The sequence below is a fragment of the Uloborus diversus genome, chromosome 4 (assembly GCF_026930045.1).
Source record: "Uloborus diversus isolate 005 chromosome 4, Udiv.v.3.1, whole genome shotgun sequence".
Lineage (NCBI taxonomy): Eukaryota > Metazoa > Arthropoda > Arachnida > Araneae > Uloboridae > Uloborus > Uloborus diversus.
The window spans coordinates 3,669,684-3,686,918 of NC_072734.1; the positions used below are offsets into that span (position 1 = coordinate 3,669,684).

The following is a 17,235-nucleotide window of genomic DNA, read 5'->3' on the forward strand; positions in this document are numbered from 1 at the left end:
GTAGTATTTCTTTCTTTTTTTTTTTTTAACAAAAGTGTTCTTATGAGTGTTAGATCCTTACAACTCTACAAGATCAATTTTATGATCATTTGATAAGCTATTTGCATATGCTTTGATTTCATTCTTGAATCAATCACTTAAAGAAATTGCACTTTTACAAGTGCTGAAAGGTTTCAACTTAACACTCATAAAAAAATAAGATTGGGGATGACACGTTTTGCTATGATTTCCCATTTTTAGTTAGAAAGCTTTCTTTTTTTTTTCTTTTTTTTTGTTGCATAAATGCGTATTTTATAATGATATTTATATATCACAGTTTTAGTGCAGCAGTGAAATGCAATTATTCTTACTTTAAAAAAGTAGCATAAAACGATAGTTAAGTTTCAAAATTTGTGTTAAAATAACTCATTAATACAATAAAACGTAAACAATTATATAATCTATCAATGAAAACTCATTAACTAGACTTATTAAGTAGAGATAATGTCGGTTGTAAACATATAAAACATACATTTAAGGTGAAACTATGTTGATGAAACAAAATGAGATGTTATTTTGAAAACATACAAAAAAAAAAAAAAAAAAAAAAAATCGTATTTACCAGGGTTTAGATTAGATGTCACTTAAGAAAAATAAAGGCAATACATACATTAGGGTGTTTAAAGAATCGGTGAAACACAAAAGCAAATTCGGTTTTCTTTCGACAAAATATTTTCAGTCATTCACCACTTTCTCATGAAAGCTTTTTGTTGCGCGAAACTTAGTTGTACTTTTTATAGCTTGAAGTCGTTTTCTATGTTACTATTGAACTGTGTTATATTTTCATACAATAGTAAAAGGGCGGCTTCATTTTTTTTCACTTTCAAAAAGTCAAGATTACACGATTACAAGGCTGGATTAAGATTTATTTTACTAAGATTACAGTTGCGATTACGCATGGAAAGCCTGATTATGATTTCGATAACGATTATGGGAGTATCCCATTGACAGATTACGATTATGATTACTCAAAAACGTAATCGATTTCTCAGATTACGATTACATACTCGGCGATTACTCCAAGCCTGCTACCTACCTTTAGATAGATCTACCTATCAATATATTGACTACATTTCTTGATCTACCGATCGATAGATTCATATATCGGGTTTATAAAATCGAGATGTCAATAGGGAGATCAATATATTTTTATAATATAACAGTATTTGAATATACACCGATATATCGATTGGTTGACAGATCAATAGAACAATAGGTACCGATATATCGATCGATACACCAAACGACTGGTACCTGCTAAAAATCGATAGATCGGTATTCCAAGATCGACACATTGATATTCATCGGTGTAGATCGATTATCGATTTAAACCAATATGAAGATATATGATGGATATTTAATTAGTTTTCGATGTATCGATTATATCGAAAAACGAATTTATATCGCTAATATAAATATATAATTATATCGCTAATTTATCCCCATACCGTTATACACATAGATATAGATCAATAAACCAATAATATACCAATCTGTATCGATATATGTATATATCGATAACTTATCTTTATCAATCGATATATAGATTTAAGCAGATATATCGTTATTGCCAAAGTACCGATCTATACATTAAAAATTGGTACCTGCTTGATATACCGATTACCAATCTATATCTATTGTCGATATTGAATTTTCGATGTATCGACTATATCACTATATCTACCACTATATCTTTATACACGTCGATAATAATAGTTATATATCAAAATACCAATACTATATACCGATCTGTGTCGACAATGTGTATACCGATAATTGATCTGTATCGTTCTTTGCCAAAGTACCAATCTACCTATCGATATATCGCCTATATATACCAATAAATTTATTCTATCGGATTTTCAGTATTTCGATTTTTTTTGATATATCGAATGTATACAGTAATATGATAGATATTTGATAGATTTTCTGATATACCGATCTCTTGTAAAAAAGCAGTCGAAAACTTTGTACTGTGGAATAAGTAAAATGACACAGCATGTATACTTTATACACATTGTGTCATTGTACTTATGTATATCAACCTCTTATCATACGGATATTTCGTTACATTGATATATTGAGTCTTAATAGTAGATCGATACATCGATTTGAAAAATCGACAGGTAGGTCGACATATCAAGACATATCTATAATCTAGATCGATATATTTGTATAGACCGCAATATCGGTAAATCGATAGAAATTGATATACAGATATTTTGATACGATATTGGAGAGCTCCTGAACTAAAAGCTAGGCGTCAATGTTTGGCATTTGTAAAAAAAAAAAAAAAAAACGAGCTGATGTGTGCATCACATGACTTCCTTTTACACCAATTTAATGCTATTTCCCTATTATTGCAATTTTAATGGGATTCTCTCTCTAACTCTTTAAATATCACTAGCAATGGCCACATTGAAAGCAGATTTAAAAAAAAAAAAAAATCGCCAAATTTTTCGCCAAGTTGGCGACAAAACTTGGCAACCAAAAGACTGGCGATATATCGCCAAGTGACCGCCAAATTATAACACCACTTGAGTTTGCATCGAAATTAACAATGATTTCCCCCCAAAAAGGTGCAAAAGACCCCTTTAGAAACACCCGAATGCAACCAAAATAGGAGGTGCACAACTAGACCCCACTACGAGTCTATGTACCAAATTTCAACTTTCTAGGACATACCATTTTTGAGTTATGCGAGATACATACGCACATACGCACATACGCACATACGCACATACACACATACGCACATACATACAGACGTCACGAGAAAAGTCGTTGTAATTACCTCGGTGATGGTCAAAATGGATATTTCGCGTGTCTATACATTCTTAGGCACTTTTCCGCATGTGGTCGAATCGAAAAAAAAACTCAACATTCATTTGGGGGTGAGCAAAATGGAAATTAAGGGCGATTTTTGAGTGAAAATTTTTTCGCGAATACAATACTTCCTTTTTTGTAAAAGGAAGTAAAAAAATAGATCGATACATCGTTATATACCAATAAAGATCGATCATCTTTTTTTCGATACATATATAAATATATCAACATATATCTCTATCGATAAATCAAAAATCTAAGATCAATTTATGTGTCGATCGCTATCGATACATTGACTTTTAAAGAATTCGCTATATTTATCTTTCTATTGATATACCCATCGAATGATCGTTATATCAATGCAAATAGATCTATCTTTCAATATATCAATCGATAGATATGGATGTATTGAGTATTGAACCAATTTGAAAATGTCAACGTTAGAATAGTTCCCCCTCAGTAAGTATTATCTGACGACGCCAATGCCTGATTCACATAACAAATATAAACATCGGCGAAAGATCAAATTTTTCACCGGTGATGAATCACCGGTGAAAATTTACGTTCTCTAATTTCGATCTTGAAGACATATTCTGTTCGTAATATTTTTCAGTTCGGAAAATGTATGTTTAAAGAAATCAAAGAGAAACATAAAAATAAATATCATTTATTTAGAACAGATAAAACGAATTCCTTTGCAACACTAGCAGCATCATCTACTTTATCTAAATTGGTAGAAACAATGGAATAAAACATTTCAGGATCTTTTGTCAGAGCTCTGGCTTTTCCGGAGAGCAAAGCTGCAACCGGTTGTATCCACAGAAGAGCGTTAAAAGATTCTTTGATGTATTCCTGACCAAAACAGAAAAAGATGAAAATTTTTTGTCAGCAAGAAATGTCAATCAAAAAATGTAATAAATGTTGTCTAGTTCCTGAAGAACACTCAAGGGACATTCCACCAGAAACAGTCACTTTGTCCCACACGTGATACCTGATTAGGGTGTCCCAAAAAAGATGAAAGTAAATTCTTCAAGTCGCACACCTTCATATATTTTTCCTTTTATGTCACAACAATTGTAACAAAGTTTCATATAATTTGAACAACGGCAACCATACCGACTTGCGCTTGAAAGTGAAAATCAGCACTGTGTACTAGGCCGAATCGAAAAAACAATTTTGGGAAGGGTTTGAAATTTCATGTTGATAAAACGTTGCCCTTAGTACTGCAAAAATATTTATCCAAATAAAAAAATATTTTGGTGTCCAGCAGGAGGCCTAAAATGTGTATACATATATATTTAAAAAAATGATTTTTTTTTTTTTGATATATTGCCACAAAGTCAATTCTTCTCCAAGCCGTTGCGGCGTGATCGGGTAGGCTTCGGACTACCACCTCAACGACCTCGGTTCGAAACTGACCCCGGGTTGGTGATTTGAAAAGAGAAATAATTAATCGTACGTTCTTGTAATTACCTTTATTTGTTTTATTTCCTGTTCTAGGAGTTTCTAGAATATTCCAAAACATGTAAATTTAAAATATGCAAATCTTGTATTCTGAAATATTCGATCACTGTATATAAGTGACTTGTTTCTCGGTCTGAGTTAGTTCTCAGCCGAGTGTAGCTGTGGTGCTCTGTTAATAAACTACCTCTCTTGCTTTACCTAGAGTGTTCACTTGGTCTCCTTACACTATCTACGTGACAATATATATATTTATTTATTTATTATTTTTTTAATGTAAGGCAAATTTTAAGAAACTATCAAGCTGAAAAATATAAACAGTAAAGGAAGTAAATTACGTGAAATAGAAATGATTGCTCTCTTGCAATATTTACGTCTCCAACACAGTACTCAAAAGACATGGATTGGAGTTTGTGGTCTTTAAGTCAAATTTTTCACTTTAAATACATTATTTTTTCATTATTCATTTACAAATGATGATTTGAAAATGCGTTAGCTAATAATTTTTGAACTGGATATTTTATTCAAATGAATATGTAAATTATTAAAGATAAAAAGAAAAAAAAAATTGAAGAAAATTATTGATTTTAGGGCTTAGGCTGGGCACCTAAATATTGTTTAATTTAGACAAACATCTTTGTGGTATATGTAAGGCTATAGTGGCAACGTTTTATCAACATGAAATTTCAAACTTCGAAAGTTCTTTTTTTCTCGAGGCCTAGTACACAGTGCTGGTTCATACTTTCAGGCGACAGTTGGCATGGGTTGCCGTTGTTCAAACTATAGAAAACTTTTTTTACAATTGTTTCGACTTAAAAGGAAAAATAAAAAAGGGTGTGTGACTTGAAAATTCACCTTTCATTTTTTTGGGACATCCTAATGCCTCATATATTTCATTAAAAATAATAATTTATTTAAAAGTAACAAAATTTTGTAGCTTAAGAAATCCAAAGGTATTTGCGGTACAGAATGTAATGGTGGTGACCAATATTATGTTTTACATGAAATACACCGCCAGCTCAGTCAATTCCAGCCGAGGAATGCATTTTCGTGCTTATTAGTCCTCGACTGGAATTGACTGAGCTGGCGGTGTATTTCATGTATTTCTGCCTTAGCCCTGGCTATAGGGCAGTAACTTACTGAAAATATTATGTTTTGTTAACAAAGCAAAACATTTTGTTGATACCTTTTAAAATGATTACTTTTTCATGAAATATGTGATCAAATGTGATCAAATTTTTTCATGAAATATGTACGGAACAAAATGGCAGCTTTTTAGTGAAATGGCCTCAAACATAAATTTTTTATCAGTTTAAGTTATTATTTATCAACAAATGAGATATATTTTCTTTACATTGGAACCATAGCTTTCAACACCTATAACTTTTTGAGCAATCACGATTGCTAATTGTTCTCACTTGACCGTCCTTGTTGTTTGGTTCCTTTTTCAATCCCACGGTCGTCTGCAGGAGCGGTTCCTTCTGGTAGCCGCTTCTCCTGGTCGGTGGCGTTCATGTTATACACACACGCACGCTCATACACACTCACACACATACACACACTCGCCTTTACACTTATACACACACGTCAACATGCATATACACAAGTCTATGCACACGCACAAGCCTACACATACACATACAAAACTGTACACAGGTAACCACCCAAGAAGAGAGATAGGAGTGTTTCTATAAACGAGTAGGGTAGTAACCAATGAGTAGGGTCCTGTTGCAACTTGTGATTGCGAAAACCATAATTTGAATTTTAAAAAATTCAGAATTCAATTTTTTTTTTCTTTTTTTGTTATTACTATTAATTTACGCAGCAAATTACAAGAGGTTGACTTTAGATGTCCCGCACATAATGCATGCAACTTAATTAAGTTTGAATCACAAAATTATTCAACAAAAATATAATTCTGTTGGGATTATCTTCGTAACAAACATAAAGATTGATAAGTGTGCTTACTCCTGTTTAGTTAAATTATAAGATCTATTACAAAGTGTTGGTGAAATTACAGAGTGACTGTCCTAACCACAAAATTGGAATGGCCCTCAAGCAATCTCTCTGATATTAAACCAAAATTTAAATGTTTCTATCACCAAAACTGTAATTTGATGTGTAACGAATGCATGTTTAATTGTGTAAATTTTAAACAATTAACAAGAAGCTCAATAGAAATAAAAGTAAATATTTTTTTTCTGACTGAATAGTTTCATGCACTACCAACAATTTTTGTGAGAAGCCTTTCAGCCGCAAGCTTTTTTTTTCTGTCTTAAAAAAGGGTTCCTTGCAACCTCAAAACACACGTCCGCAGTTTTTATTGTTACACTTGCAATTCTTACATTGTTACAACATTTTTAATGTATTGTACAAAGGATAACAATGTGTTTGATATCGTTAGTTAGTTACATACACAGGGTTGCCAACCTTGGAGAAACAATTTGCAGAGCATCTGTGGTGATTTTGAGGAGCATTTCAAACTTTTGTGGAGAAACTTGGTATTTTGCATAAAATTCAATAAAAAACCGAAACTTATGTAAAATTGTTTTTGAGTGTTGATAATCATTTTGAGTACCGACATAAAAATATAAAACAGCTTATACATTATGTCATGCTTGAAAACACTTGGCCGGTAAATGCGGAGCAAAATACTTTCTTAGCGGAGCTGCGGTGTTTTGCTATTTTTGCGGAGCAACTCCGCAAGAAGCAGAGCAACCTTGCATACAATATGAATGTGCATACTTTTCACCTTTACATTCCAGAAGAAAATATTTGTTTGTCTTTTTCCCATATTATTCACAAAATAGTTTGTAAATGTGTGAGTGAACAGTATATGTACAATAACTAAAAGTAAAGTAATACTGTCTGCCTCGTTTAAACAAATACTGGCAGATTCAAGAAATATTATCCGATTATGCGGGGTATTTGAGTAAGCCTGGAAATTTTCTTCAGCTTTCCCAATTGACAACATTTGTCTGAAAACGTAATAATAAATCAATAGGAAGTAATTAATGAAGTAATTAATGTAGTAATAAAGGAAGTAATTAATGTTACAGGTTAATAGTTTTTTTTTTTTTTGAATAGTAGTATAAGAAGTCATTAAATATATATCTTATAAGTGTGTATAAAAATTATTTAAAAAAGGAATTTACAACCTGAGTTTTAAAATCTGTGCTTTAGCACCTTTTTTAATAACATTATTTTTTGAAAAAGTCCAATATAGTTGAATGCTTGCTGAATGACTTTTGAGAACACCTTTCAAATTTCTTGTTTTCCACTTCGTCTGTCTTGTTTTTACATTTATTATTTATCAATTTTTTATTGTCTGCAATGTTTATATTCCTTTATGTTATTTAATTATCGTTAGAGCTATTTGGTACAGTATAGTTTTGATGTAACGATACCTGATTTAACGATTTCCTCAATTTAATGATTGATTTCACTAGTCCAGATTTAACTGCATCGAATGTATATGCTCTTCGATTTATCGATAACATTTTCCAGTCCCTTGACAATTGTTAAATCAAGGTTATATATATATATATATATATATATATATTGCATTCGCACTGACAAAAGAAACTTAGTTGTTTTCAGGGCCGGATTTAGGGGAGGGCAGGCGAGGCTACTGCCCCGGGGCCTCCACAACAAAGGGGCCCCCACAATAAATTTTTTACAAAATATCCTAACTTTCACTGGTCGAAAATATCGGATATATACATGTATATCAAAATATTCGGATACATATCAAAATATCGGATATTTTTGAAAATATGATCTTTTCGAATCCTGATTAGAGGCCCCCACTCCTTCATTGCCTAGGGGCCTCTAAACTTCCAAATCTAGCCCTGGGTGTTTTAATTAAATGTGAGTGTTTTTTCTTGCACATCATTGGCTGAAAATATTTTATATTTTTACGTCAATAACTGCCCTTACCTAATTTATTGAAAAATTTTCTCAGCAAAAATATTTCTGAAAGCTGACCAATATTATTCGATTATCCGGGGAAATCTTTTGATTCTGCAAGGACCTTTAGCATTGTGTCAGTGGGGAAATACTCTGGTCCGGAAGGCTTTCTTCGTATAAGCGGGATATTCATTTATCCATTACCCGGGGCTACAGTATACGGATATTGAGGTAGGCATGTGTAGAGGAACATGGAGACATAATAAATTGCCCAACGTTTATAGATGTCTATTTAAAACTAATCAGTAACCATAATAAATACAGTCGGACCTCTATATATCGAAGTAGCAAATTGCCGAAAAAAAAATCGATATACAGAAATTTCGATATATAGGAACGATTTTATTTTATCCTAAAAGTCTCCTAAAACATTAAAATTAAAGCTAACTTACGTGTATGAAGCCCAATTTCTAATTGATACGAGCATCGGATTAAGTAAAAGTTAGTAATTAAAAAATAACAGAAATTACATTTTTGCACCTACATACATCTTTAATCTTCTTCAATTCAACTTGATCCACAACATTAGGGGATTTTCGTTTTGACAATGTAATCCAAAGAAAAGTAAAAAATCAATTTACTTAACTTGAATGATTTTTACTGCAGCTAAAAAGACTAGGAATGATAATCAACAGACAAAATGGAGAACTTGAAACTGATTTTACAATGTTACTGCTTACTACTAAGATTTGAAATAAACTTGAGGGAATTTAAGAACTCCAGAACGAAACAACGACCTATCGACACACCCTTCAACCCCAAATTCCTTATGAGTTTTGTAGCAACCTTTAGTGAACATAATTTTCTCCCCTAACCTTCATTTTTCATGAGACAAACAGTCTAAAGTAGAAAAAAAATCTCCAAATGTCTCGAAAAAAATTCGATATATAGAGATTTTTTCCATAAATAGAAACAATTTTTCTATGTAATGAGCATAGAAATTTGCTGGGATTTCGATATACAGAAAACTTTGATATGTGGAAGTTCGATATATGGAGGTTCGACTTTACATACATACGTATACAGAGATAAAGAAAATGTGGCGAAGTTTTAAAAGGTGTTTGAGGGGACGATTCAAATAAAGAATCATACAGGAACATATGGTCACGAAGGTGACCTACTACATGCACACAAAGTCATAGGCTGAAAGATGTGAAACAGGTCAAAAATTCACATTACACAAAGACAATTTTACAAAACATTTTAGTTTTTATAAAAGATTTAAAGGAGTAGTATAAAGATGACGCCTGACGCTCTAATATATGCGTCGCAACAACAATGCAGTAGTCAATGATGTTGGCCTAAAATATTATTTTATTTATTCTCGGCCCACAGCCGATAATTTAAAGAAAATATTTTAAGGTTGAATATTGTTACCTACTTTTAGCCCAGTCTGGTAAAAGGGTAATTCAACTAGTTGGTGCTAACACTTCAATCGACGTTTACCCCACGCCATAATTAATGGCGACTGTTTTCTTAATCCATTGCAGATTGCGTGTTTCGATGCATCGATACGAAAAAGTTGAGTTGTCACATGATGATTTTAATTTAATTCCACTTGTTTAAGGCCGCATGTACCATAGAAGAAATATTAGAATTCGCGGCTGTGGAATAAACAAATGAATTGTAGTTGAAGTTAATATCTTGACGTCATCGAGGCACGCAATCTCATTGGCTGATGGAATATATATATTGAGGGGAGCGGCAACACTCGCACTCTCTTCTCTTCAATCCCCGGTTGTTTTGGTTGTATTATGAGGCCTAGCTTGGCTCACGTGTGGAGGGTTTTTCCCCCCCTATGCTAGCGGGAGTTTGTGGCGTGTAAGTGGTGATGTATTAATCACATTGTTTTCAAGTTTTGAATTTCAAGTCCTGGTAATGAAATAAGACCAGGTGAAGAAGTGCTTATTTTGTGTCCAGCAAATTGCCGGGGGCGGATTTATGGGGGGTCAGAGGGGGGCAATGCCCCCTCAGTTTCGGGAGGACTTTATGTAGTAACAACACATCTTCCTAAAATTTAAAAAAAAAAAATCATTATTTTTTCGTTTTTGAATAGTTCAGAAGAGCATGGGTGGATTTATAGGAAAGGGGGCAAAGGGGACAATGCCCTCCAATTTTGCGAGGAGTTTATATAGTAACAACTTATCTTCCAAAATCTTATAACAAAAAAAAATCATGATTTTTTCTTTTTTGAATAGGAAATTAAAGTTTATTTTTTCTTTTAAACTTAAAATAGCCGTTTCTTACAAAGTTTGAACAATACTGCACAACTGTATAATCTACTGCTCAATTTCAGAGACTGGAAAGTGCAAATTATTGATAGGTTCTAAAATCCTTGAAAAGAATTGGCGCAGTATAGTCTACAAGGGCTCTTGAGCCAAAAACCCAATCTAACCAACCAAACCTTGAAAAAAATTAGACAAGTCTTTGAAACTCCTAAGCAAAGTGTGCTTCAATTTTATTTCTTATCAAGTGTACAAATTAAGAATTGTTCAAATGGGTAGTATGTTACTCTCTTGATACCTATTCTCTAAATCTGTGCACCATTTCTTTTAAAGTATTAACTTGCATCACAAAGCACTTTCAAAGCGTAAAACTTAAAAAAAATTTATTTGCCTATTATTTCCAATTACCCCTTATAAGACTTCAAAATGCAGAATTTTATATCCATTTTAGATAATTTCCTCCGGGGGAGTAACCCCCGGGCCCCCCTAAAACTGGAGATATCTATATCCCACTTAAAAGGGAGCACTGCGTCACTCTCTTAATACCAGCCCCCTCTCTTTTAAGGTCAATTTAAAAAGGACAGCATGATTACACACAGTAATGAAAACAACACATAAAAAAGTAAAGAATGGCCTTACACATCACAGAAAACAGGCAAAAACATCGGAGGGGGGGGAGGGCAATTAAAAATGTTGCTCCAGAAAAAAAAAACTCCTGCCCCCCCAGGAACTCAGTCCTAAATCCGCCTATGCCGGGGAAATGAGTTCCATACGTTCTTCTGGATAGTTCACCGAATCTTCTCAAGTGGATTACATGTCAAGATAAGTGTTGTGTTCCTGAAGTTTAATCCGGTCGACTTTGTGCGTTCCTAGGATTATCGACTCGGGACTAACTTGTGACATCATCTGCAGACTGGTGACTTTTTTATTCTTTATTATATGGAACTTATTTTTTGTGATATTTTGGGGTCTTTTAACGGGGATGTTTGCTATATTTTCTAGTCATATTTAAATAAATGAATTTTTCTGAAATATGCTTTTTACTTGTCTCCAACTTGACATTTCACGGACATTTAATGTTGGCTTAGTTTAAAGTTCTTAAACAGAATATTGGATATTTAAACTTAACTTCTAATTATGCCAACAAATGAAAGTTTGTCAAAATGGCTCACCATTGCGACAGTACATGTGTGGAATGTGAGCTAAGACAATTGCTTGTTGAACTCTTGCTAGGCTGAAAGCCGGTGCTTGCTAGCTGACTTGCTCCCTAAGATTCGAGTGAGCCTTATGAATATAGCATTTACTTAGTAATAGATTCTAAATCTTGGCTTGAGCTAACGAGCATTACAATTTCATAATGTCTTTTGAAGAAATAATAAACTTAACCATCAATAGGTAAATCTCTTCATCATTTTTATAAGTTAAAAAAAGTATTGTAATGGATGTATCACAGCTGCAGGCCGCAAAGTTCAACAACATCTTTTTTTTTTTTCAAAAAATAAACTTTGCCTGAAATCGTTTTTGTGCTAGTAATTTATTGTTATCTGTAACCTATTTTGCATATTTCAAGTCTCTGTGTGCATGTAGCCTGTCACATCACATTTGAGATTAAATGGTCCTACACAAGAATCTTTCAGAGGTCATGTCACACTGATTTCTTCTGAAAAGTAATTTGTTTGGCAGTTAAAAGTTTTCTTTGCTCCTAAAATTTTATAATTTTTGTCAGTCTCTGCTACATAATTTTTGCTTGTCATCAACTTCAAAATTTGACCATGGTCACCTTGTACACACATACGAGGAGGGACCCAAAAATAACCGGATTTTTGTTCTAAAACATTTATATATTAGTTTATTCACATGAAAGACACTTGTTAATTTTTTTTCCCACTGTTAGAAGCTCCCCTGGAACTCTCTAACTTTGATCATGTCCAGTGCCCTTTGCGAAGCAGTTTTTACAGTCTCTACATCATCAAAACGCTTCACTTTAAGAATTTTTCTCATCCTTATGAACAGAATAGGGGGCTAGGTCTGGCGAATACGGGGGTCACGGAACGACTGGCCACCCCTGAGAGGCCAAGTAGCGGTTAATAGTGAAGGCTGTGTGTACGGGAGCGTTGTCACGGTGAAGGAACCATTCTTCTGATCGCCCGCACGAACTCCAACTCATTCTTGTTTCTTCTAAAGTTTCGTCAATCGTAAAAAAAAAAAACTCTCGTTGATTTTTTGGTGGATTTTTTCAACGTTTTCATCATTTTGAGACGTTGAAGTGCGCTCAGAGCGAGCATGATCTTCAACATTCATGTTACCATGTTTGAAGAGCCCATTTAGCTGGAGAACACTCTACTACATCCAGAATTGGCATCGAACCATTAGTCTGGTTTCTTTTGGGTCCCCCTCATACACACACACACACACACAGATATAATTACAAATAAAATATTATCACAGCCAATTTCACTTCTGTGCTGCAAACATTTAAATGCATTTAGATTAAAATAATATTTACCTTAGGTACACTGCAGGAACAAATTACAGCACTATGACCATCTCGGACAAAATATAAGACTGGTTTACTTCCTGATACTTCAATTGCATAGTTTATTATCTTCTTCCCATCACCAACAGATTCGAGCTTGTGCACAATATACTCTTCTTTCTTGTACCTGTCAGCTATGGATGTCATTTCTGACTTTATCTGAAAAAGAAAATGACAATCTAATAAGTGTAAAAAGCAAATGAAAATGACAAACGGTTTAGTGCTACATGTCAGAAACGATTTGAGCTGTAACGAGCTTTCAACAAAGTTGTAAATTCGATGGCCCACAAAGGAATAAGCGTGGATTGTATAATTTTAAGTAACTATTTCATTTTATCTTAAGTCGGCAGACTATTAGCACTGTTAACATGGAAACAAAAGACACAGCTACATTTCACATAAAAAAGGGTTGAATGACAAAACACATGGCTTGCAATGCTGAAAAAGTTCTTACAGTTCTTTGCCAATCGGTAATAAGAAAAACAATAAATAATTGCAAAAGCTTTGCACAACTATCGGGAGAGAAAAAAAAAGTTGGATATTTCATTTAGATCATCAACAAAAGTGTTGTCAAATTTAGGAAAGTTTTGCACTTTCAAAAATAAATAAACAGAAACTTAATAGTCTAAAATGTCTGTTGTTAACAATTTTTTATCCTCGTAAAATGCACAAAACAATCAAATTTTCTTAAATACCGTTATTCTAAAGACACAAACACATACTTTTAATGATTCTTTTTTAATAAATGACGCAATGTAAAATTGTTGTATATGCACCTAGTAATTAATATATTAGCAAAAAAAAGCAAGCTTACTTTTTTAAATCCTTCCTGAACAAAATCATTGGTCGCTTCTGTCAATCGCTTTGTTAGTTCGGATAGCCTATTTTGATGTTCTCGAAATAAAAGAACGGGAAGTTCTGTTTCATGGTAGCCCTAAAGGAAGAAATATATAAAAAGTAATATAGGTCAGTTGGGATAAAGAGAAACAGAATTTCAATCTTTCAATTTTAGATCCTTCCCCCTCCCCCCCTTTTTTTTGGAATGAATTGTGACAGAAAATGTTATGCATTATGTCCAAGACTACACTCTTAGAGAGTAACTGGGTATGAAAAATCTTAATTTAATGACTTTTTGTTAGCGAAAACAATCTTGTTTACTTTTGCCCCAGCATATTTCTGTTCATCCCAGAGACAAGGAGATAAATATCCTTTTACCCCGCATTACCCGGCATGCCGGAAAAAAGCAAAAGGTAGTTGGTAAGTACAGTTGGCTCTCTGTTCAACGACTTCCATGGACCACAAAAAATTGTCCTTAAGTAGAAATGGTCCTTAAATAGAATGCTTTTAAAACTATAAAATAAAAGCGGATCATCTGGGACCGTAAAAAGCCGTCGTTAAATAGAGAAAGTTATTATATAGAGCGTCGTTAAACAGAGAGCCAACTGTATTTTTACAAAATTAAACTGTTTATCAATACTAATACGATATGTATAGAACTTATATTCATTTTTAAGCTGAACATATATTTTTTACAGTATTATTTTTTTCCTAACCTCGATTTTCTCGGCATGCCGGAAAGGACCAGGCAAATAATATTGAAAATCTGATGACCCCTGAATTTTGCAGCATGCCGGATAATGTGGGGTAATACGGTAAAAAACCTTCAATCCCGACCCCAGGTGGTTGATATAGGTAGATAATCACACTATACTATAAATATGAACTATAAATCTATGTTTATATATCCATATTAGTGGAATCATGTTTCCAGAAAAGTTTCCAGGAGAGAGATTTGAACCCCATTTCTTTCCTTAAGGTCATCAAAAGCAGCCTACACCTGCGCTTTAGAACTTCACTTTAGAAAAAATTGCCAGTGCAAATCCATCAAGGTGGGGGCGATTGCCCCATTGCCCCTCCCTTGTATTTGTCCTTGAATGCACATATATATTCTGTGTAAACTACTTTAAAATGGTAAATAAAACTACAAAATGTATTTTAAAAATGATTTTAGACCTTCTTTAGATTACAAAAAGTAGCATTAACGCTGTTTTATCAAAAAAGAACACCCTATCATGAATTCTTAATCAAATAGCTTGCACATTGTTTATAGTTTTCATGATTAGAAGCAAAATGGTATGTTAAAATATCTTTTCAAGTAAATACTGACAGAAATAAAAGTAAAAAATTTAGCTTCAATGACTTAATATTAGTTTTTTTAAATTTGAAAGTAGAGATCTCTAGTTTTCGTATATAACAATCATATAAATGAAATCAATAAAATTTGCCTACGAAAATTACTCACAATTTCACTACATAATGAAAATATTAATAATTACTTTTGCAATCTTTACTTCTTTCAAACAGTCCCATAATTCCAAACTGTCCCTCTGAAAATAAAAGAATTGTGTTACACATAAACACATAAATCTCTTAAAAATATAAATGGTTTAAACACACAGGCAGTTCTCTAGAAAAGTGCAATTACTTGTCCCAAGTTCAAAGCAAACTTAAAAAAAAATATATAAATAAAAATGAATAAATAAAAAATAAGTTGAATTTTGACATCTGGAATTCAAATTATGTTTTTCGCAATCACGAGTGTGTGTGTGTATGTGTAGGCTTGTGTCTGTGTGTGTGTGGGGGGTATGTGTGTTTGTGTGTATGGGGTATGCGTATGTGTGGAGGCATGTGTGTTTGTGTCTGTGTGCAGGCATGAGTATGTGGGTAGTTGTGTGTATGTGTGTAGGTGTGTGTGTGGGGGGGGGGGTATGTATGTGTGTGTAGGCACATGTGTTTGTGTGCAGGCATGAATGTGTGGGTAGTTGTGTGTATGTGAGTGTGTAGATGTGTGCATGTTTGTGTATGTGTGTTGATGTGTGTATGTGTGTGTAGGTCAGGGGCTGCATTTCACCATTTCATTTGGGGGGGGGGTCGAGTTTCTTATAACCCCAAAGCGAAACAAAACACACATTAGCTAACAAGAAGTTGTCATAAAATCGGTTTAATAAGAATAAAATTAGTGTTTAGAAACAATTAAAAATTTGATTCATTGACTAAAAAGTTATCATACAAAACCTCTCGCTAATCGAGTTTTAATACCTTTTGGAAAAGTTATAATGCATGATTTTTGGAATTGGGAAGAGCAGGGAATCGTGTTATTAATCTATCAGTGCCCAATGTCGTGCTGTTTTGCCAGTTCAGCTAAATGGAAAAGGTATTTTTTTCCACCCCTTTGTGCTTTGAAAATATTTCTCTAACCTCCTGAGACATAAAAAAAATCTTTCTCTACTAGCTGAGCTGATAGTAATAGTTGAAGTAACACAAAGTTATGTATGAAAACACTTTTTTTTATCTTGCTCTTCAAAATCACCCAGGCTACTTCAAAAACTGTGAGGGGCTTAAACTTTTCATCATTTAATAATCTAGTCATGTCGGCACTCTCAGCTTCAATGAGATATCATCTGCCTCCAGCTCTGTTATTCACTATTCCAGACTGATGAGTCCATAACAAGGACGAAATTGCAGTCTCTGGATGTGAAAACCATTCTGTCGGTATATTGCTCGTAGTTTTTCTTGCCTCATGCTAAAAATTTTACTCACAGTTGAAACATTTTATTTTTCGTTACCAAAATCCAATCCAAATAACCATAATTCCAGCCAACCATACAGAAAAGTAATTATCATCAAACTTTGTGTTAATTTCATTCGAAACCGAATCTATTACTTCATACAAAATATTCAAAAATCAATGTTTGACTTCACATCAACATGTGGATTTTTGTCTTTTTTTTTTTTTTTTTGCGCCTCTTTAAAATTGGCTCGGAGGAAGAATTTTTTTGAACGTGTTTCTAGCAGAAGAAAGCGATGAACACTCATTAAATAAATATACACTTAAAAAATGAGCGTAAAAGTGAATGTAAAATATCAAGGAATTTTCTTGTGAAAACCATGCAGCCACACCACTTTTCACGAGACTCTCATATTGGACGTAATATCGTTACACTGGGCACACAAGTGTGAAATATTTAGCCTATATGAGGCAATGTCTTCTTTAGTTAAAATTAGCCATGGTTCTCTATCAGTTTTCTATGTTCTGAAAAAGCCGAAAATACTTCATGAATTTCTAAGTCATCATCCAAATAACGAAAAACACTCTTTCTAGAGAACCAGCAAGATTTC

The 17,235-nt window shown here is 33.4% G+C and overlaps 1 protein-coding gene across 1 annotated transcript in view; it reads right to left on the reverse strand.

Moving 5' to 3' along the window:
• Positions 1 to 3,528: 3,528 nt before the first annotated feature.
• Positions 3,529 to 17,235, reverse strand: part of LOC129219768 (alanine--tRNA ligase, cytoplasmic-like) — a 116,168-nt gene continuing 102,461 nt past the window's right edge. Inside the window, exons 22-25 of the mRNA XM_054854065.1 lie at positions 15,393 to 15,435; positions 13,871 to 13,990; positions 13,027 to 13,215; positions 3,529 to 3,717 (exon numbers count right to left, since the gene is read on the reverse strand). Of these exons, the coding sequence (XP_054710040.1) occupies positions 3,529 to 3,717; positions 13,027 to 13,215; positions 13,871 to 13,990; positions 15,393 to 15,435 (541 nt within the window). The remainder of the gene's footprint in view (positions 3,718 to 13,026; positions 13,216 to 13,870; positions 13,991 to 15,392; positions 15,436 to 17,235) is intronic.